The sequence below is a fragment of the Callorhinchus milii genome, unplaced genomic scaffold (genome assembly GCF_018977255.1).
Source record: "Callorhinchus milii isolate IMCB2004 unplaced genomic scaffold, IMCB_Cmil_1.0 Scaffold20, whole genome shotgun sequence".
In the NCBI taxonomy this organism is placed as follows: Eukaryota; Metazoa; Chordata; class Chondrichthyes; order Chimaeriformes; family Callorhinchidae; genus Callorhinchus; species Callorhinchus milii.
In genome coordinates, this window is record NW_024704761.1 from 8,363,160 (window position 1) to 8,385,419 (window position 22,260).

Genomic DNA, 22,260 nt, shown 5'->3' on the forward strand with positions numbered 1-22,260 from the left:
TTTATTCAGCAATCAACTTTATTCACTTCAAGAAGAACATGGAACAGAAATATCCACTGTAATAAAGACAACCTAATACGTTTGGGCACCAACATTGTCTGATAACCGTATGCAGCGTGTTAATATTAATTTAGGGCAGTTTATAAAAATATCTTTACACCACCAGATAATTTTAACTAAAAAAAATCTATTTCATATTGTAGATATTTAAAAGGCTATTCCAATGTCATAACTCTGTCTGGCTTTATCATTAATACCAAGGAGGTAAATAAAAACAATTACTGGCAACAGAAAATTATTTCAGAATTTAAAATAATTTCTTAAAACTGATTAGTTTTCATCTTGCAGCGCAGGTTTTTGTCTTGAGAATCAGTAATTTTAGGCAGCCAATTTGAGTATTTCCCCCACTATGCTTCATGTCACCTAGAAGAGCTGCGTTCTTTGCTTGCACAGTCGTCGCGAGATTGAGAATTACCATCTTCCAACACGTTACACGTTCTTCGCTTTTTCCTTCGGTGTGTCATTCCATCGCCTTCGGCACCAGAGTCACGCTAGTTTTAACAGAAGCGAGAGGAATTAAAGAAAACTAAATAAGAGGCATTATTACCACATTGTTGGTAGAAGAATGGTGTCACTAGGAATCTAATAATTGAACTTAACTGAATATTATAGGTGACCCATGTTAGTCCATTGGCAGATCGCTTTCCGGAGGGTAATAATCCCTTTAAAAATAATAATTTGATCACTCAGTCCACGACTGTTTGCGGGATCCTGCTGTGCGCAATTAGCTGTCGCGTTTTATCCACAACATTTAGTCGGTGCCTTTTGCACCCTCTGCGAAGCACTTTGAGATGTCTCGAAGACGTAACATAGTACTATTTCAATTGCAAAGATATTATTATTAAAAAAGCTAGATTTTCCTTTTGGACATAAACGTTCATCATCATAGTGTGAACATAAAAGTTGTTTGATATAAAAGTTCACCTTTCCTGTAAAAAGGGGAAAATGTACTCGAACACAACTACAAAGTTTACAACATGTATAACCTCAAAGCTCACGCATTCCAGAGAACTTGTATTTTGTATTTAAATAGTACTATTCCAAAGCCTTTCATAGGTAATTACTGCCTTAAATAATGTAGAATTTGTAGACTTGTACATCACAGTGAGCTTAAACCATGGATACAAGATACGTATTGCAGTTTATTTATAGCACGTCATGTCAATAGATTTGCAGCCATGACCGTGAATGGATATTTGGTGTTATGTGGTAAAAATATTAAAAGGTGCATACAATAACTTGTTCAAACAAGATCATTTGAAGCCAGATATTTTGTAGACAGTAATTGCTTAATACAACACAACATACAGATGCAAGACAATTAGCAATCGCAGCACCTTTACCGTTCTCAGTCCTGCAGTTGAAGATCCTATATTGTGTTCAAAGAATGAGATGCTTCATGCTTAGACTTTCTCTTTAAAACTAGTTTGGGGGTATTGGAATGAACAGTTGGGTGACTATTTGTACTAAGAGTTTAATACAGCTTAGTTTTGTCTTGAAAGTGAAGTCAGTCAGTATGTTTGGCAATACTGTATAAATGGAGATCCAATTTTGAAAGGGCTTCAGACAGGTCCAAAATCATTAAACAATTTTCCTTCTCATCTGAGAAGCTGGCATCTGCCAACTGACCTGATGTATACCTTCAGCATCTTGGGATGCCCTTCCGACATGAAAGGCGCTATACAAATGTAATTTTGTGTTGTATCTTACTTTCCTGCTGAGCCATTTCTTGATATTTTTCCTACCATTTTGCAGAGAAATATTAAAAATAAAACAAGGTTTAAACATTGCGTAAAGGAAAAGCAGTCCTCACCTCGGAGTTGGAATCTGAGGAACTGGAGCTCGAGGAACTAGAGGAGTCGCTGGAACTGTCTGATGCAATACCTGTCGATTCCTGTAAGTCAACTAAATCTGCTGCCACAGCAAGCTCCGGGCGCTCCTGCTTTAAAATCCTGCAAGAACAAGTACAAAATACTTGGATCTTCCATGCTACAGGATACATACCCTTGGAAATGTTCACACCAAGTACCATACCGTTCGCAAACTCACGCCATCTTCACCTACTCAAAAGTTTTGCTTGTACAGATGCTTTGCTTTACAGCTCAGTCTCGTTGCTGGCTGACTCACAATGGAAGAGGCAACTTACTCTGAGGTTCTAGCATCTGAAATCCAAGCAGTTACACCGACTGGAGTCATGGTAAGATGGGTTTGCACTATGCTGCACAAGGCTGACCCTGGTCAACTAGAGAGGCTGAAACTCTTTGTGCAACCTCAATTTAAAACACAATACCTGGAGTTTTCCAGGTAAGCTTATGCGCCTGCACAGAACTTGCAGAATCATAGCATTACATAAGCAAGGATGTTGTACTGGTTATTATACATTTAGTAAAACCAATTGACAAAAGTAATGTCCTGTGTTTCTTCGCATCTGCTGGATGCTGATGCATCATGTACTTGATGACAAACTGATACATACATTATAAGTAACACATTTACACGGTGGCCAAACTGGCTCGCTGCTGACGCCTCAGATAACTTTTTTTCTATTAATAATAATCCTTGCATTTGATGTAGCACCTTATCATGTCTTTGAGACATCTCAAAGTGCTTCCCAGAATATACTGTAAAGTGAATTGACTGCATATTTTGTGTTGCTATTCTCTAAAATCCTTTAAATTGCAGACATCATTTAATCTATATTTCAGTTTATGCTGAGTCGTGTAAGTGAAAGCCACACACCCTCCTACTCCAGAATATACACCAGACAGTGAGCAGATCAGGGAGGTACTGCCAACAAGATGAACAAAGCCATAGAAATGGTAAGATAGCTAAATGTCTGCTATCTATCAGAGTCACAGTAGCTGGCTCCACTATGGCTGACAGCTCAATAAGCTTTGCTTTCAGGGTTGATGATGGTCACACATCAAATGATTCCTGTACAGTACCAGGCTCAGTGTAATGGTTGTGAATGAAGGGCTTCAAACAGGAACTTATCTTTTTTGGTGCAAAACCATACAAAATGTCCAAATATAGAAGTGGAATATACCCAGTGTCACCAATAAAGAGCTGAGGTCAGTCGACTTAGATAATAATACTTGCAGTTGAAGCTAATAGAAATAAGATGCTGGAACTTGAGGCGGTGTCTGTCAGGGAAACAATGGATTTCATGGGAGGGGATGGGGGTCACCAAAATGTTGATAAGACGACAAGGACAAAATAAGGATCGTCTGTCATTCTGCCAGTAAATCATTCACTTGGGGACAAGATTTGAAAGGTCCATGCAGGGTGGCTACACAGAAGCTGTTGGCAGATGTCTATGACAATATCTTTTAGTGCAGCGTGATAGCATTGCCCAGGGAGCGGGGGTGGGGGGTGGGGGGGGGGAGGGGTGGGGAGAAGAACATCCTAGATCTGGTGTTTGAGCAAACCAATGCTCAAAATTGAAACCATTCCGCGATTATACATTCCAGCGTTTTGAGAGAACTGTGGGAGACAACAAGCAAGTTCTTGCCTCAACTCCCTAATAACATGGAAGGTTCCAGGAGACTGAAGAGTGGAGCACATGGTGCTTTTAGTAAATAGTAAACTTGTGGAGAGCCTGCAGGAGGTAACCATCTCACAGGTCCTTGAGGCATCAGGACTATAACAGTCTGAAGGCTCAAAAAACAGTGCGTGGCAACTATTGTCAGAGTCAGCTGAATGCTGGGATAAATAGCACAGAGAACAGACTACACGTTATTTGACTACAAGAAATGTTTGACACCATGCTCTCGTGCAATCCCATCTCAAGAACTACCAGCCTAGGCACACGATAAACAACAACAAGATTTCATTTATAGAGCGCCTTTCACCTTAGGAGGACGTTGGACAGTTGGGTCGGGACCTGAGCAACAACAACAACAACAAGATTCCATTTATAAAGCGCCTTTCACGTCAGGAGGACGTCCCAAGGCGCTGCACAGTTGGGTCATGACCCGAGCAACAACAACAACAACAAGATTCCATTTATAAAGCGCCTTTCACGTCAGGAGGACGTCCCAAGGCGCTGCACAGTTGGGTCGGGACCTGAGCAGGAGGGAAGTGGTCAGGGTAAGGGGAGGGAGCGAGGAGGGGGTAGAGAGTCGAGAGGGGAGCTGAAGGCACGGTCGAAGAGAAAGGTCTTGAGACCGGCCTTGAAGGAGAAAAGGGAGGAAGCAGCAAAGGCACTGGGGGATAGAGTTCCAGAGCCTAGGGGCTGAGAGGCTGAAGGCCCGGGGGATGTGGAGCAGACCGGAGCCAGAGGAACGGAGGGTACGGGCAGGTAAGAAGGGGGATAGTAGGTCGAAGAGGTAGGAGGTAGCAAGGCCGTGAATGGCCTTGTAGGTGAGGATGAGGATCTTGAATTCGATCCCCTGGGGGATGGGGAGCCAATGGAGGAGAGCGAGGGCGACAGTGATGTGGTCCCGAAGCCTGGTGCGGGACAGTACACGAGCTGCAGAGTTCTGAATGGCCTGCAGCTTGTGGAGGGAGGTGCCAGGAAGGCCGACGAGGAGAGAGTTCCCATAGTCCAGCCTTGAGGTGATAAAGGCGTGGACCAGTGTTTCAGCAGCGTGAGGGTTGAGGTAGTGCCGTAGTTCCGGAGCATGTGGAGACATTGGAGAAGACACAGAGGAAGCCCAAACCTTGATTTCATTCTTTAGAAGGCGTCTCTATAGTGAAGATGTGAGGAACTGAGCCGATTATTGTTGGAGCAAAGGAGTTTCAAAGGCGATCTTGTAAAGGTAATCAAAATGCTGCAAGTGATCAATAGAATGACAGACGGCAAGACCATCATTGTCAATGTATGTTCCACAACTAGAGGTCACGCCTTCAAGCTAGAGAAAGATCACTTTCAGCTTCAGTGCGGTGGACATCTGAAATAGGCACCCAAATTACACTACCTTGCAAACAATATTCATGTCGAGGGGAAAAAATGAAGGACACATCCTGGGGGTGCACCTAAGGGCCTTTTACTACTCTTTCCTCTCCATATATCTAAGATATCTTTAATGGAGTTCAATGGAAGTGAATTACAGGAGATTTTAAAAGTTTGAAAAAAAATTCAAAAATTAGGGAGGAACACTATGGTAGGTACTTCTCAGTGATGGTGCGTACCCCTAGTTTATTCCTCTTTAAAAGGTAAATGTTTTGTGTGCCATGGCATGGTAGGATGTATGATTTCACCATGATTCTAAAGCTCCTGATGTCAGCTATACTGTCAAGAGAGATATGAAGCAGAGGTCAGGGAATTAATTCCCTAGACGTAAGGAAAAAAAATAAGGAGCACAAGGCCCCATGGGTCATGCTCTCATACTTCCCAACAGGAGGTTCAACAGCAGTCTGGCATAGAGCTGGAAATAGGACACACTGTCTTCAAGCACACACACATACTTGAGGAAAGATGTTCAGAATTACACATGCTTACGAGGTACATATTCCTTCAATGTTGAAGGATGACGGACAAACAGGAAAACTGTATTGAATGGGTGCTCCTCATTAGTTTTACAATGACACAATCTAATCCATCATAAAGGTTATGAATAGAATCCGGGTTTTCTTTTGAATTAGACAAAAGATTTGTTAAAGACTGCGGAGGCCAAGTCATAAGTGAATGTAGAGCAGAATTAAACACTCATTTCGTAGCTGACATGACAGATAACTAACACCTAGTTCTCAGAACTTTAAACAGTCACAATTGTTTCAAACGCATCTATTTAGCGAAATAAGCAAGGGTGCAGAGAGTGAAGGGGGAGGAAAAACTAACAGATTAAATTAAAAATAAACATGGAACAAGAGAATTCTAACAGGTAGGCTGTGTTGAAGCTCCCTTACAGCCACTCCTTCTCAACCAATCCATATGCAATTTGGTCCATCGCTGAACCTGCATAATTGATTGCAATTAAATGGGGCTGTGACAGTCAATCTCAATCATCTGAATTTACCTGTACCACTTCCGGGAAAGCTTTGGACGCCCCCTCACTGTTTTGTGCCACACCACGGGAAAATTGGTTGCACTGGCAAAGTTCTGAGTGACAGCAATGGTATAATCCATATTGAGAACCACATGCCACCAGCCACCTGAAAAACAGGAACCATTTCTAAATTCCAACTATTTCAGCATTATATTTATTATGGTCATCTTTCTCATTCTAAAACAACAGCCCCAAGGCAATAATTCCTGGATTACAGTTTTGTTGAGCAGCCAAGATCAAATGTTATATCAATTATATCAATTTATTCTTTATTAACAAAATGGACAAGAAAAGAAGTGTGACAGTTGAATGTGTTCACTTATGCAATTGGGTTATGAAATGACTGCTTAAAATATTTTCTCTTTAACTGGTATTTTTACAATGGTGAAATAGTAATAATGAAGCTCAAAAACTAACTAGAAAGAAATTCAGTGGAAATCAAAACAATACAATCTAACAGGTGGGAGTTCACTCCACTACACTGCTCTTTCAAATTTTTAATTACAGAGTTAATAAAATTACAGGGCTTTTCCAATTAGTTTTACTCACACTCAGGATAAGGTGCACAGTGCTTAAATTGCTTAAAATCAAGGATTTTATTCATCAATTGTCACATTATAATCACATTTTAACCCACTGACTACATTTCAATAATGGATAGGCTCTGGTTCTCTAAAGCCACCGGATATACTTTCTTACTCCCCTCTCCTCCTCCAAAAATGCCAATCATAAATTATACTACTGCCTCTTTCAAGAAAATGCCGCAAAACACAATTAACACAAAATGATGAACAGCTTACACCCAAAAATTTCAGAATTGTATACATATGGTCTCAGCACTGATCCCACTTACCTTGAGAGCTCAAAAGTCAGAGCCTATCACCACTGAGACATATTTTACAAATCACTATCGGAGCAACATCATCTTGTTGCAATTACTTAAATGTCAAGACCTATAAATGTATTTGCTAATCTAGTGCAAATACATACAATTAAAGAAACATTGCCTATCCTTCGCACACTAAGTCACTGCTCTTCAACAATTCTACTTCGCTTCATGGTCATGCCCCCTGAATAAAAGGGGAGGCAACAGCATATTAAGACTGTTGGTGAAGCAATACTACCACAGAATCTATAACAGATGGAAGTCCAACCGAACACCAGCCCATCAAACATAGGAGCCCCACAACTACTTGCGACCTAACTACTGTTAAGTAATCTGCAAAAAAAAGTCACCTGGCACAAAAACTGTCTCCCCAGGCTTCTGGAGGATTTCTAAAGGTTTAAATTCCTGAGGCCAGGTCGGAAGTTGTGTCCGAGGATAGATAACGATGAACCACGTGATGGCTTCATCCTGTTGGTTTCCACCTTCTTCTCTTGTCACTTTGATAAGTTCCCGAGGTGTATTTGTAGGGAACAAGCACCAACGTTTGTGACCCTGGACTAGAGCATTCCAAGCACTTGTTCCTAAAGGATCAATATGGACACCCGTTCCAGACCTAGGGGGGCCCATAACAAACCATCTAAAAAAAAGAAAACACAGGGATTGTTTTTTTTACATTTATCGTGCTGCATTTCATCCACAAAATACAGTCAATCCACTTTACAGTATATCCTGTGAAGCGCTTTGAGACATGTCGAAGATGTAATCAGGCGCTATATCAAATGCAAGGATTATTATTATATCTTTCTATATTCTAATATCACCTTTCTAAGTCAGATTCTGACATCACTACTGATGTGTATGGAACAACAGCCAAAACATTCCTCTTTGAAACAATATCCTTGTATATTTTGTTCTCATTTTGTACAATAATAATCACTCTAAACAGATCTTGCAACAAAAAGCACAGAGGCAACCTGAGATAATTGGCCCTTTTATTAAGACACCTGTACGTTTCAACAAACTTTTCTTTATTCTTTTTCGTAAAGAAATCAGGAAACCGGGAAGGATATTCTTTTGAATTGTTTCCACTTTCATGGTTCAATCTTTTTCTTCTCAACACAATCCTATGCAAGTTTTCCCCCCTTTTGCGTGTTGCAAAAGTGAATAGAAACTGTATGAAAAAGACAAAAGACGGCCTGCCACTTCGTCCATTAAAAAAAAGACCAACAGCACAGTAGGCCGATGAACATGCTCCACAAGGATCCCCTACCTGACATCGGCAGAGCACATCCACTTCACTTCCAGCTGGATGAAATGTCAATCTCCAGGGCTCTAGAAGAGCCCTCAACTAAGGATTATTCTGTAACAGTAGAGATATAGAACACAAAGGCTGCAGGATACAGAGGTGGCAAGAGCTTCACACTGCTAGTTTGCTCCCTGGCAGCACTGTTCTCTTTTAACGAGTAGCCACAGAGGTTTATCGCTTAAGTGCTGTTACCTGTATGGAGGCCTGCGCTTCTCCCCTGCAAACTGGAATAAATCATCTGTGAAAAACCTTGGCACTTCATAATCCTCCAAAAGTTTGCTTCTTTTAGGATGTTCCCCATAACTGCTGTCAAAAATGTACAGAGGACTATCATCCTTTGATGTTTCCATGTAGTCAGCATAATACTTCATCTTCATTTTCACTGAGTAGCCATCGTTATCTTCCCCACACTTGAACTTTTGATTTCGGTACTTGCGTTTCAATCGTTCTAGGGTCCACTTTTCTTGTGCTGCCCAGCCACACTGAGCATTGAGCAGCACGACAGGTTTGTACGGCTTCTCATACTTCTCAATAAATTCTTCAACAGAGAGGTGGAGGGTGTCCGCCCTCTCTACGTTGTCCTTCAGCAAAAGAAAAATATGTTCATAGTAAGATGACGGTATGCTTCTGAAGCTACGGCAATTAGGAAATGCAATTTCACTACATTATTTCAGCTTTATGCATAACTGGAACAATTTTTCAAACATCTCCCAGCTTCCCCTTCCTCAAGGGCTTGGCATATTTATCAGTGACAAAGCTGCAGTGATTAAAAAGTCCTCGGTTTCATCTCTGATCTGTGCCTCATCAACTCATCTCAGGCAGGCTCAGGCAGCAGGGTACAATTGGCCTCAGCACTCTGGTTTAGCGAGGCGAAAAGTCGATAAGGGTTCTCATTTCTAATTACTATATGAATATGGCAAAAAGTCAGAATTTACATTAGCCAAATTTATCACTAAATGAAGGCAGCAATCGCAGGTTGTGTAATCTTTCATAAAGGAAAAATTATAAAACTACTTCTCACAAGATGCCAGGCAACTGAAGCAAGTTGAATCAGGTCAGATCAAACTCCCCAACCTTTTTTGAATGTTTTTAATGTTTCTTTATACAATATTTGCAACACAAATTAGTACCAATCAAGAGTTACCCACTGAGTATAATATATCAGTTTCTTGCACAGAATTGAAGACCCATAACAGATCAATCGTATGGTAGATACAGTAATACCTCAAACAATCTCAGGTCACATTTTCTGTAAGGGATGTCAAAGTAAGTCCAACTCTTCTAATTTAGCTGTTTATCTTTTTTGAAAAATAGGTTCATAATTATGAAAGGACCAGTTGAAAATTTATGACTGTATGGTATCAAGCAGTTTAATCCAATATATTTTGCACAAATCATAATTTCATTTGAAGCGTGACTGCAAAGGTCACATCGGTATCTAACACAACCTAATAAGCATGTATTTATCTAATAATAAACTTTGCATTTGATATAGCATGTTATGACATAAAAAACTTCACAAGATTTACTGTAAAGTGCAGTGACTGGATTTGTAGTCACTACACTTTGTGTAAGCGACAACCAATTTGTGTACAGCAAAATCCCTCAAACAGATGGACAAGATCTCAGTTTAACATCTCAGCTTCTTGTCTCTCCAGTCTTCTCCTACCTCATTTCTCCGCTCAACTAACTTGGGCTTGCTGTGTGCCCCCTCTATACCACCACCAGTGGCCAAGCCTTCAGTTCCTACACCCTCCCCTGACCACTCCATCTCACTCTCTCTTTTTCTGTCTTTTATATCCAATCTCAAATTTTTTAGCACATCTGCGACCCTACAACTTCGGAACTGAGCCAGACTGACACTCCATGGATGAGGTGTCAAACAGTAGTGAATGTCACAGAACGGATCAATTTCAAGATCTTCACTCTTGTACTTAAATGCGTTCAGACCCTGGCACCCCCATGCCATCTCTCCAACTTGCTCTCTTCCTGCACTAATACCCTCTGCCTCCGCTTGACTGGCTCTGGCCTCCTCCTTGTCCCCGGACCCTCCACCCCACCATCGGCAGCTGTGATTTCAGCCGCTACACCCCAAAGCTCTGGAACTCTCTCCATCAATCCCTTTATCTTGACCGCACTCTTCGCATTTTCAGGTCACGCTTGAAGCCTGACCGTGCCTACGGTCACCTCCCCCTCCCCCAGCATCAGGCTCCACTACTGTTAAGCGTTCCAACACGCCATTTGGTGGAAAGGACTATATATAAATGTAAGTTGTTGAATTGAAGACTTGCTAATGACAACAACAAAATTACATCTGTAAAGCACCTTTCACCCCAAGGCGCTGAATAGTCAGGGATCAGGATCAGTGCCTTGACTGCCATTTGATCTGTGCCAAAACCTCATGTGCGAAAACACACACAGGAATGGAAGGTGTCTCTTTACAGTGAAAGTGCACATCTCTGCAGTAAATCTTAAAGCAAGAGAGCGGGCGATGCCCGGGAGAGAAGCCCTTGGGGAGGAGGGAGAGGGCGGAAATGGAACCGTGCGAACATACACACTGTTTATATATTGATATATATATATATCAATGACGCATATAAAACAAATCAGGGGAATTCTGCAAGGAGGTCAGATGCCATTTCCTGGGAGATAAGGCACAACCAGAGCCACTTACTTGCTCACAGAGGTGGGTGGGCCAGAGTCTCTGAGGGTGCAACTCCACTCTGGATGGAGTGTGATCTTTGCCCCCTTGGACAAGCGAGAGGGGCTGAACATTCCCCCCCCCCGACACACACCCCACAAGTGTGCCCCAATCCCGTCCCATAAGGTACTCGAAGGGCCGTCGCCCATGAGGATGGGTGAGGTGTGTGTGTGTGGTGACCATCCTCATGCGGCCTCATACCTTCCCACCCCCCCCCACCACCACCCCTTCCGTTTCGGTGTAACCTCGCGGCCGGTGTGTGGGGGGGGGGGGACACACACGTGTGTGTGTACGTGCGGCTCGGCGCGTTGCCTGTGTGTGTGTGTGTGTGAAGCCTCCCCTCTCTCTCCTCCCCCCACCCCTCCCTCATACACACAGCGGGCGCCGCAGCCTCCTTTTACCTTCACGGTGCTGTGGGCCAAAGGGTAAGTCTCCGAGTAGTTGTGCTTGGTCCAGTCGTAGGAATCCTTCAGCTCGGGGCGGGCGCTGCGCTTGGCCTCCCTGATGCGCTTCTTGGCCTTGTGATTCATTCCCTTCCCCCCGGGGTCGGGTCGGGTCCTGTCAGGCTCTCGCCCCTCACAAACCCCTTGAAAACGGCCCCCTTTTCCCCCCTCCTCCCTTCCTTCCCTCCCTCCCTCCTCTCTCTCACTCTCCTCCCTCGTCCTCCTCCTCCGCTTCTTCTTCACCACGTCCTTCGCCGCCGCCACATGAGCCTCAGACAACCCTTTCCTTCTCGGAGGCTCGGCCCTTCCAGAAGTTTCACGCCGCTCGCGCCCTCCCTTCCTCGCGCCCGTCAATCAACCCTCCCCCCCCCCCCACACACGCCGAGCGACGGAAGTCCCGCCCTTTCCGCACGTCGTGCGGCCTGATTGGGCGCGTTCCTGCCAATCATCTGGTTTCGTGCACGCCTTGCTCCACCCACCCACCTAATTGGATCGGTGCGGCCCGTGATTGGTCGCTGCCCCAGTCCATCAACGTGACGGTGGAGCGAGAGCGCGCGGGAAGGCAGGGTATCGCGCGCCTCTCCCATTGGTTCGCCCCGTCGCGGCCAACTGTCACTCACTACGTCATCCGACGCCGCCGGGGGTGGGGGAGGAGAGGAGATGAGCGCGCGGAGCGGCACGAAGCGGTTCGCATTCGTCCGTCAGGAGCCGAGCGGCGGCCGTGAGGTGCTGGAGGTCGCCGTTGCCGAGGTCTACATGATTTTCTCCCCTTCCTCATGTTGGGAGAGGTTCGATGGTGCACAGAGCTTACGGGGGGATAGAAACATACGTGTCTTCGGCTCCTCTCTCGACTCTCTACCCCCTCCCTCCCCTCCCCCAATCCTCGGGTCCCAACTGTCCAGCGCCTTGGGACGTCCTCCCGACGTGAAAGGCGCTCTGTAAACGAAATCTGGTGGTTGTGGTTGTTGATGAGGAGGCCATTCAGCCCCTCGAGCCTGTTCCGTCACCAGCCGGGCCTTGCGCTCGGAACGCGGGGCCTTCCCGCGCCTTCGAGACGCCTCAAGGCGCTCCGCGCGCGAGTGAACCGGCCGCACCTCTTTGCGGGCGAAGCGTCCCGCGTCCCAGCCCCGGGGCCTCGTCCGAACGGTTCCGTCGGGCGAGTTCCGACGAAGGGCCGTGGACCCGAAACGCTGACTCGCTTTCCCTTCTCCGTAGACGCTGCCCGACCGGCTGACCGTTCCCAGCGCTCTCCCTCCCTCTCTCGCCCCCCATCTTTGTTTCAGGTTCCAGCGTCCGCAGCCTTTTGCGTTTCGATACTGTAAAGTGGATTGAGTGCGTATTTTGCGAGAGGAACCTCGTGCGCGCACAGCACAGCAAGGGCCGACACAGCCGTGGAGAGGGGGAGGAGGGGGACCCAATTGAATTTGGGGGATTGTTGGCCAGGGGGTAGGACCTGAGCAGGCAGACAGGACATCGCATCCGAAGGTGGCACCTCCAACAATGCCACACCCTCCAACCCTCACCTGGTCGGGCAGTTGAGTCTCATTCAAGTGAACAGTCACTGGACTTCACGGGAAACTCCCGTGAAACGTTCTGAGGCGCTCTGCCGTCGTGCAAGGACTGTTAATCAAGGACTCAAAGAAATCACGCCTTGCAAGCTTCTCCGCTTTAAAGAGGAATTTAAGATTTATGTTAGAATGTATTTAATTTTAAAAGCAATCTAAAACGATTGCCATCTCTTATGGGAAAAAACCTGGCAGGTTTGCTTTCAGTACAATACAAATCAAGATGGCTACATCCATGTATACCTAAACTAGAAGCAGGTGCAGCTTTAGATTAAAAGTTGCCCTTTGACATTAAGGGGAAGTATAAGGAATGTTGATCATAATATATTCAGCAATCAATGGGAACAAATATCATTCAAAAGATTAATCATTAGCTGTTCAAGCTGTTCTCTAGGAAAACGCACAGAAGACTTTTTTTAAAAAAAACTAATAAAACCCACAAAGGGAAAAGTCAAGAGCAAAGGTGTTAGCCACCTGTTGATTAAACAGCGTGAGGCACAAAGTGAACCAAATATTGTATGTTGGTGGCAAATGAGTTCAGATTCAAGTCATACTGAAGCTGTACAACATTCTAGTCAGGGAATACTATGTGCCGTTCTCATTACTGTGGCAACTAGGAGCAGTCCACCCCCACAAGTAATGATGGTTTCACTATCAGTAAAATGATGTTTTACTCTGGGGTAAAATTCATTCATCTCTAGGGGATTTATTGTTTAGCTGTTTGAGTTTGCCTGGAACCCATTTCATTAATGCCAGTCTCGGAGCTCAAATGACGTATTGGATGTTGGATGTTATTTTTAGTGTACTTCTGTCTGCTGTTAGGTCCTTTTTTTGGTGCTTTGTTGGCCATCCTAATTTAAAAGTGTTCTACTGGATCCCAGTGATCATCTTTTCCCACTCGTAGCCTTTTTTTCCCCTCCTTTCAGGATGTAGTGCAGAATATTGCATCAAATCTAAATTGCAAGACAGGTTGTTTTAAAAACAAAAAGTCTGTATCAACAACAACTTGCACTTATATTGTGCCCTCCACACAGGGTAGAACCTCAGAATGCTTCACAGTGGTTGAGCCTGGCTCCGAGCCAGCGGGAAGTGATTGTAAGCACGGTTGAAAAGGCAGGTTTTCAGGCGGGACTTGAAAAAGGTGAGAGAGAGGACAAGTTGGAGGGATTGAAAGAATTTTAGAGTTTGGGGTGTAGAGGCTTAATGTTTGACCTCCAATAGTGGAGTGGTGGGTATGAAGGGCAAACAGGACGGTGCTCGTCAAGCAGAAGCACCGGGTGGTGGATGAGAGCATGAGGAGGTCAGAGAGGCATTAATTAATGGAGGTCATACAGAAAACAGTCGGCCTTTTAATCAGCTTTGTCCTGTTGGGAAATTTTCATTCCACATTGCTACCCAGTGACCTCCACTAGAAAGTGTAAATGGTGGGCAAGGATGGGAGGGATCAGGAACATTTATCCTCAGAGACACTCTGTCTGGACTTCCACACGAAGAATGGCATTTTTTGGAGAGGTACTGGATCAGGAACCACAAATGGGCCAGCCTCTTCAGGAGGGGAGGTTGGGAGTTAGTTGTGTCAGCCGGCTCAGTGGTAGCACTCTCGCATCTAAGTCAAGATTGAGGGTTCAAATCCCACTTTGGAAATTTAAACTGATACTCCCATTGCAGCACCGGGGTGGGGGGTGCTGGCTGTTGTATTGTCGGAGGTGCCATCCTTTGGATGATACATCAGATGTCTGCCTGTGATGGACATTAAGCACCCCATGGCAGTATTCAAAGAGGAAGTAGTCTTTCCCCAGTATGGTGACCAACAATTCCCCAAATAAAATTGTTCACTTTCATGGCTGTTTGTGTTACATTGCTGGGCTGAATTGCACTGCTGTGTTTGCTTACAGATAGTCACTTCATTTCACAGTATGTTCATGTGAAGCACTTTGGGATGGCTTAACTTGAAAGACGCTTCACCAAATATTGTATATGGATTATTAATTTTCATACAATTCAGTAGAGATCATAATAGTTGTAAATTTTAATATGAAGACTATATTCATCACTAACTATTACATGTTGAGATTGGAATCAAACAGCACTTTTCACTGCTTCCCGTTTCAGGTACTGGATCCTCAATATGGCATGTATGTGTGGCCATGTGCGGTGGTCCTGGCACAATACATATGGTTTTATAGAAGAGCAGTAATAGGAAAGACCGTGTTAGAGGTAACTTTTTTAAAAAAAATGTTTCCTGCAATAAATTATTAGCTATTACAAAATATTTAATAGAAAGTTCATTCGTTCTGAGTAGGAAGTGAGCGCCCTCTTGTGATCAAAACCCAAAAGGCCATTTTAAGACCAAAACTTTTTGGAAATTTTAATTGACGCAAGTTATTTTTTACTTTTTAAAAATCAGATCTATTTTACATCAGTTGTTTTCTTTCCAGCCCGAATAAAATTTGCAATAAGAGCTTTTGATATTTTTTGGTTAATGTGTTTTCTATGAAAGTAATAATGGAGTAATAATGTTCATGACATTTTTCAACAACGGAATGTCATTGCTTTTACAATTTATGCTGCTTTCATTCTCAGATTTATTAACATTTTTGCTAGATTCAATTAATTTGTTTTTAGAACCAATTCTGTAAATTAGATTTTCTTCATTCCACCTAGATCATCGAATCTTACAGCACAAGAGGCCATCGGCCCACCCCAGCTCTTTAAAAGAGCTACCAACTTGTCCCACTCCCCAATCTTATCCTATAGCCCTGATAATTTCTCCTTTTTAATCACTTATCCAATTGCCTTTTGAAAGCCATTATCATATCTGCTTTCAGGTCGTGTACAAGTACAAATAGTTTAATATCATCAAGGAATAGTAATTCATGCTTTTCCCACCTAGATTGGAGCAGGTGCAAGCTTACCTGGTATTGTGGCAGCAAAATGTAGAGCTAAAGTTATTTTATCAGATTGTTCTGAGCTTCAGAATTGTTTGGATAACTGCCGCAGGAGCTGCAAGATAAATAACCTTGTAGATGTGCCTGTAATCGGAATAAGCTGGGGGCTGATATCTCCTCATCTGCTGCTACTGCCAAAAGTGGACATCATTCTGGGATCTGATGTGTTTTATCAACCCGAAGGTACAGATTTAAGACATCCTCTGACTATTCTTCAGTTCTGAGCATACGCAGAAATATTTGATCAGTTCAATTCTTGTACCATGGCTTAAGTGTATAGTGATACCTCTCGCAACATACAATTAATTTCAGTGAAAAGTTGATTTTTTTTTCAATACTGATTGATTTTGCAGCAGCATCCAGAAGCCCTACTTAAACCACTTTTTCTTTTAAAATGAACAATCTGACATTTCTTTTTTATTCAAATTACCCACCTAATTTCAATCCTCTTCTAGAAATTATTTAACAATCTCACTACAAGACCAATCAGTCAGAAGTTATATACTTTTTGGAAAAAATACGCCCAAATCCCAGTTGTAACTAGAGCAAGTATAATTATAAATAGAACACTCCTTTTCATAAACCTACAAAGGACAAATGTCATGTAATTGGAGATTACAGCCACGCTGCTGATTCCCTTCATGGGACAAACTTGATATGATCAGAATGTATATCATACCCCCTTTTGCCAAGTCTTGTAAAACCTTTCCAGTATGTGCATCAGTAAGCATTTTTTCAGTTCTCAGAATATTGTGTATTGAACAAGAGCCCAATTATAATTTTCAACAGATAACACCCCAAGCTTCTCCCAAGGAAAGGCTATATTTTCAGGCTGCATAAATGCACCATACTGATTTGGCTTACCAAGCCAACAGATGATTTCTACAAATATCAACTGGTGGAAATGTTTTATGGAGGTGAAGATTTACTCACTTATATTGCTCCTCAAATTTTTTTCCCCCAAAAAGGGTTCTCTGCAACTACTATGGTACGTGTTTTGTGAGGCATCTACCCTTGTTAACATTATTGCAGACAAGATCCTGGTGTAACGTCCTCTGTACAAACGATTCTAGACACTGAAGAGCTGGAATGATATATTTTCCATGTGAATTTAGAGTGTCATTCTTTAATCTAAAAATTCAGTTAAGAATGGGCTTTTGTCCACTAAGCCAACCCATCGAAATATGAACAAGATTCCTTTAATGCATCAATAGGTTTCTATACAACCGTCAAAAATAATTGCTCAAAATGCATATGTAAGAAAACATGAACTTAGAAGGAAAATTCTTAAGTTGTCTATTCAATCTCTTGATCTCTCTAGATTTCGAAGCTGTGTTGACAACGGTTTTCTACCTCATGCAAAAAAATCCAAATGCTGTGTTTTGGACCACATATCAGGAACGCAGGCGAGTTTTTTTTTAATTGCTGCAGCAGTAGGTCTGTATTTGAACTATTTTGTTTTTCATATTATATTTAAAACGAAGGTGATTATGGCCAGATGATCTTATAAAATGCCATTGTTTTAAGTGAACTTTGCTTGGAGCAGTGAGTCCTCTTCTGCAATAGTAGAACAAACAAACTACATTTATAGAGTGCCTTTCACATCGGAAGGACGTCCCAAGGCACTGAATACTGGATTTCAAATTAGGGGAACAGTTTAAATCCACCTCAACTGGAAATTTCACTCAAGTTGCTGTTATTTGGATGCAGATTTCAGCAGTCCCAGTTAGAACAATCTATCTAAAGGATAAAACTGCCTTTGGTGGGGCTTGGTCACCAGTCCAACCCTTGATGGGTCAATTGAGCAGCAAAAATGCAGTTTAGAAAAAGGAACTCAAGGTCAAACACCTGTCCTAACAGGTTCATGAGAAATTAAATGCGTACATTATAATGCATGATGTAATATGCTCAGTGGCCGATTTAAAACTTCATTTAACTAACACATGTTGCAGACGTATCTCCCATAAAGATCTAATAGTCTGGTATTACTTTTTCACATCACAACCATGATAACCCTAACACATATGTTAATAAGGTTGTTTGGGTTTCAAAATTGTATTTTAGTTAAAAGAGATATTGCCTTAATATTTCTTATGGAGAATAAAATTCATCTGGAGCTACCAAAATGGAAAAGCTCTAGACCAGGAGTAAAAGATGGAAAAGCACTTCTCCATCTTAAAAATACATTACTAGATATGAAATGTAGTATCATGTTAAAATGAATTTCCCAAGATGAATTAGATGTTAAGAGCCCAGGAGAGATAGGACTTCAGAAGAGACATTGAACCATTGTGTTATCTATTGTAAGGGCAATTTTACCTCGGTTGGCCATGTATACATTAAATTATTGTGGAAGATAAATTGGAAACTTTGGTCCATTGATTCTTTTCTAGTTCATTATTTTCACACACACTGGGGCTGGATATCCTGTTCCAGGACTAAGCCAATAACAACCCTTACTAATTGGACAATGCTGCAATATCCCTTTACAAATCTGAGAATAGTTATACATTCATCTTGAACTATATTAAAAATCTTAATTATTTTGTAAGAATTGTTATTTTTTACATATTTATTGCTTCTTATAAATTGTCTCTTTTAGTGCGGATTGGTCAATTGAAGCATTGCTGCACAAGTGGAATTTGAAATGCATTCACATTCCATTAAAGACATTTAATGCAAATAAAGAACATCTTGCTGGATCAAGTCTTCCTGGAAATCACACAATTCATATGATGCTCATCAGTTTAAAGAACAAACTTCTTCCATGAATGTGAAGCTGGTGCAAAACAAATGATTACGATGCTTCCCTTGTTATAGAAAATGTACTCAACATTGGTATAAAACATGGTGATAACAGATGTAAATACCTGTATCGTACGTGATCAATTTTAAAACAATGCATTTCCAACATTACTGCCTGTATACTTAAATTTTATACAAAATAAAATACTTAGCCTTCAGCCTCTGTTCCTCATGAGATGCATATTCACTATACACCAAAGGCCCATTATAATGCAACCTTAAAGCAACTCCATACTCTGCAAACTACTTGTACAACAGAGGTAGGCTACTCTCAACACATCTGCAGCCCAAACTTTTACCAGGCCCAAACTTGACAAATACACTTAGAACGTCTTGTAAGATGCACACTGGGAGTGCAGAGGAGTGATGTTAGGAATTCAACCAGTTACAAATTGCTCCATTTACCAACAGGACCTACTTCTTGTCCAGCTGGAGTCACACTAATTAGGGCTCCAGCTTACAGAATTAACTGGAACAGAATGAAATTCAAATAAACCCAAATCATACAAACTAGTTTTTAAACCTCTGGAACTCCATCCCACAGTCCCTTCGCCCCCTTCAAGTCCCTCCTTTGACCGCGCTTTCAGTCATCCTCCTTCCCTCCCACCCCAGCTTGGGTCCAAAACACTAGCTGCCCAGCTCCCTGGGACATACCCCCGACATGAAAGGTGCTATACGATTTTTTTTGTTGTTGCCGTTAAAGCAGTAAAAGACTTTTCATAGACACTCTTCATCAGCTCCATTTCATACATGGTATATGAAAATATACCAACTGGAATTATGCAGCTATTTGATGGACATCTGCCTTCAACATGGTGGAAGGACCTGTGTAGGACAACCTGACATGCCAGCCACGTTGATATTCTAGAGATCCTAAATCCAATAGTTAACAAATTTACTCAACTGCTTAATCCAGGTCAATTAGAAGCTTTGGCCGAGATATGGCTGCTGGGAAGCCAACTCCTGTATGTTGAGTCAGATTCCCATTCCCTTTGTTTTGGTATTGTAAAGGGTAGCAATCCCCTAAAAAGGGGATTGCTACCCTTTACCACAATTCCATTACATGGATCTCACAAATGGGCTGTAAGAAATTCTTCTGGAGCATGCTGAGGAGCTCTAAACCGTGATAAATCTTTGCAATTGGCATAGCACCTATAGCATCAAATGACTCAAATTGCGATTTAGATCTCTGTAATGTGTTGATAGACTAATTTGTAAGTGAAATTGGCAACCAATTCGCACACAGCCTTTCTATGCACCAGGAACCACCAATACATTCAGACGCAAATATCTTGGCTTCTGGCAGTGAACACCTGTACATTGGCAACCCACTGGAACAGAAATTCTGAGTTTTCAGTAAAAAGAACCGAGACTTGGCCACAGAAGGGGTTACAACTCAGACCACCAATCAATGCAAAATAGTAAACTTAAAAAACTTACTGAAGAATATGTATCAACCTGTATCAAAAAGGAAAAATCGCACATTACTTATTTCCCACTACGCATATTCCAAGATGGTAATTTATAGTTCGCATTGAAAATGGATACCTGAAGGCTTCCTCTAAAGCAGTGGTGGCCAACCATTATGGTCGGCCAACAAAATAAATTTTCTTGATTGAATATTTCTTGATTTACGTCAAATAAATCAAGAAACTAAAAACACGGCTAGACTCGTGCAAATGTTCAATGAGCCCCTTCATGATGGGCCGTGGACCAGAATTCCACTTAATCAATAAAGTGGTCATGTTACAGTGATGTCTGCCAAGTGACATCTTCAATTGCCCACCTGTTAATCACTTCATTTATCAAAAATAACCAACTGAAATAGAACTCTCCTGGCAAACCTTAAAACAAGTCAACATCTTAATACCATGCAAACATTTTTGGGGGCAATCCTTCCCTGGTTACTACAAATCATTATCACTTGGCTTCATCAATTATGGACCTGTAGAGCTTTGGAATTATTAATTTCTAAATTGTAAGAAATATTACCATAACCTCTACCTGCACGTAATTTCAGATCTACAAACATGTGAAAATTATTGTACAAATACACTGAGAATAGGGGCAGAGATAGTATTCCCGCTTTATACAATACAAATTACATTTAATGGACCACCGCATGGTAGAAACATTCAATTAAGTATGTCTCATTGCAGTAGCAATTTATACACTAGCAAGACTTGTGCAAAACATCCAGACCTAAGCCAAATCAAGATGCATGGTATATTTTTGTAGTGATCCACCTTTGTCAAATGTTTTGTTTAGGTTTGTAAAATGAGGATTTCAGGGATTCAATGAGTAAACAAACATCAGCTTCCATCTTACCAAATGTAAAGTTTCAGCCTGCCCAAGTATGATCAAATATAATTTTCAAAGGTTTCAGTTTTCAAGTACTGGCAAGGCACAACAAGGATCCAAGATGTCTTCCATCATGAAACCCCAGCAGCATTTATAGCATCCAAAATATCACGATTATATTACCAACATCTGAATTTAGCAATTAAGTTTTGCGCCCAACCAAATTAACTGGCTGCATCTACCAGTCTCCATCAATGACTTACCTCATAATTCCCTCAGGTAAATGCAATGGCTCGGTCTCTGGAGACTCAAAGCATCATCACAAGATGTTTTTCTTGGTTTCTCTGGAGGCAGAAAGTTAAATAAGGCCCTTTACCTGCTTCCCATCACATTTCTCTGGTAGCAGGTGTGTGCTGCTCCTTTTATTTGAATGGAAAACCCGCCCAAACAGGCGAGCCATGCAGTTTTCTCCAGTATGGACCCTTGCTACATATCAAGGAACAGTCTACATACAGCAGATTACATTAACCATCCTGAATTTTCAGATGCAGCCTTTTCTGTTCTGCTGCCAGTATATGTGAATCTGATGTGTTGTAAAACCACTTCTCGTGTGAAGCGGCTCTACAATACCCTGTAGCATAAACGTAGCATGAGGATATTTAACTAGTTCTGAAATGTTTTCCTTTTGATGTCTGAAACAAGTCTTGACTACAAAAAAATGCTAGAGGGAAGTTATATAGAACAAATTCAATTCTACCAGTTGCAAATTCAATATATTCCGAACAAGGATTTCAACAGATGAAACTGGGCGTAAAAATCTCACTTAAATAAAACCCACGCCAACTCAAAAGGGATTCACTGAGATTAACGCTTTGGTGCTGAAATCCAGGATCAAATACACTTGATTCTTCAAACAGCTGACATTGTTTTCAAATTCTCTACTTCTGTTATCTTCAGAGAAGTGAAGCACCTTATTGCTGAAATAAAAACGTATCACTACCGAAAATGAGATATCTTAGGTTTAAGCTTGGAGCTCGAAGGGGTTTGTTCAGCACAATGTAATTCTCAATAGGAAAACAAGGCAAGAACTCAGAAGAAATTAGGGCAGAGGTCCACATTATTCAAAAGGATATACAATAGTTTTGGTAAATCAAGGTTCAATTTACAATCTACCATAATGTTAATACCCACCATTAACATTTTCAAAAGTGTTTTCTAAATACAGCCCCATTAGTCACAATTAAATTTAGAACAG

General features: G+C 42.0%; 2 protein-coding genes across 3 annotated transcripts; one reads left to right on the forward strand and one right to left on the reverse strand.

Moving 5' to 3' along the window:
* On the reverse strand, positions 1-11,751 carry jmjd6 (jumonji domain containing 6, arginine demethylase and lysine hydroxylase). The gene is made up of 6 exons (XM_007888518.2): positions 11,345-11,751; positions 8,435-8,823; positions 7,287-7,573; positions 6,021-6,156; positions 1,874-2,012; positions 1-551 (listed from the first exon to the last, which is right to left on the reverse strand). The coding sequence occupies exons 1-6, from the start codon at positions 11,471-11,473 to the stop codon at positions 420-422; spliced, it is 1,212 nt and encodes a 403-aa protein (XP_007886709.2). The 5' UTR covers positions 11,474-11,751; the 3' UTR covers positions 1-419.
* Positions 11,294-18,862, forward strand: LOC103175457 (methyltransferase-like protein 23). 2 transcript variants are annotated; one of them, XM_007888517.2, is made up of 5 exons: positions 11,294-11,368; positions 15,064-15,168; positions 15,845-16,082; positions 17,221-17,305; positions 18,502-18,862. In XM_007888517.2, exons 2-5 carry the CDS (start codon positions 15,085-15,087, stop codon positions 18,668-18,670), a joined length of 576 nt encoding a protein of 191 aa, XP_007886708.1. In that variant the 5' UTR covers positions 11,294-11,368; positions 15,064-15,084; the 3' UTR covers positions 18,671-18,862. The 2 variants fall into 2 exon arrangements, with proteins under 2 accessions (XP_007886708.1, XP_007886707.1); XM_007888516.2 differs by lacking the exon at positions 11,294-11,368 and adding an exon at positions 12,022-12,136.
* The last annotated feature ends 3,398 nt before the right edge of the window (positions 18,863-22,260 follow it).

Excerpts from the sequence above, each read along its gene's own strand:
- jmjd6 (XM_007888518.2), bottom strand. The coding sequence starts at position 11,473 with ATGAATCACAAGGCCAAGAAGCGCATCAGGGAGGCCAAGCGCAGCGCC. Across the intron at positions 7,574-8,434 it reads AAGCGCAGGCCTCCATACAG|ATGGTTTGTTATGGGCCCCC; the intron begins GTAACAGCACTT and ends TCTTTTTTTTAG. Across the intron at positions 2,013-6,020 it reads CTTTCCCGGAAGTGGTACAG|GATTTTAAAGCAGGAGCGCC; the intron begins GTAAATTCAGAT and ends TTGTTCTTGCAG.
- LOC103175457 (XM_007888516.2), top strand. The coding sequence starts at position 12,047 with ATGAGCGCGCGGAGCGGCACGAAGCGGTTCGCATTCGTCCGTCAGGAG. Across the intron at positions 12,137-15,063 it reads TGGAGGTCGCCGTTGCCGAG|GTACTGGATCCTCAATATGG; the intron begins GTCTACATGATT and ends TTCCCGTTTCAG. Across the intron at positions 15,169-15,844 it reads TAGGAAAGACCGTGTTAGAG|ATTGGAGCAGGTGCAAGCTT; the intron begins GTAACTTTTTTA and ends TTTCCCACCTAG.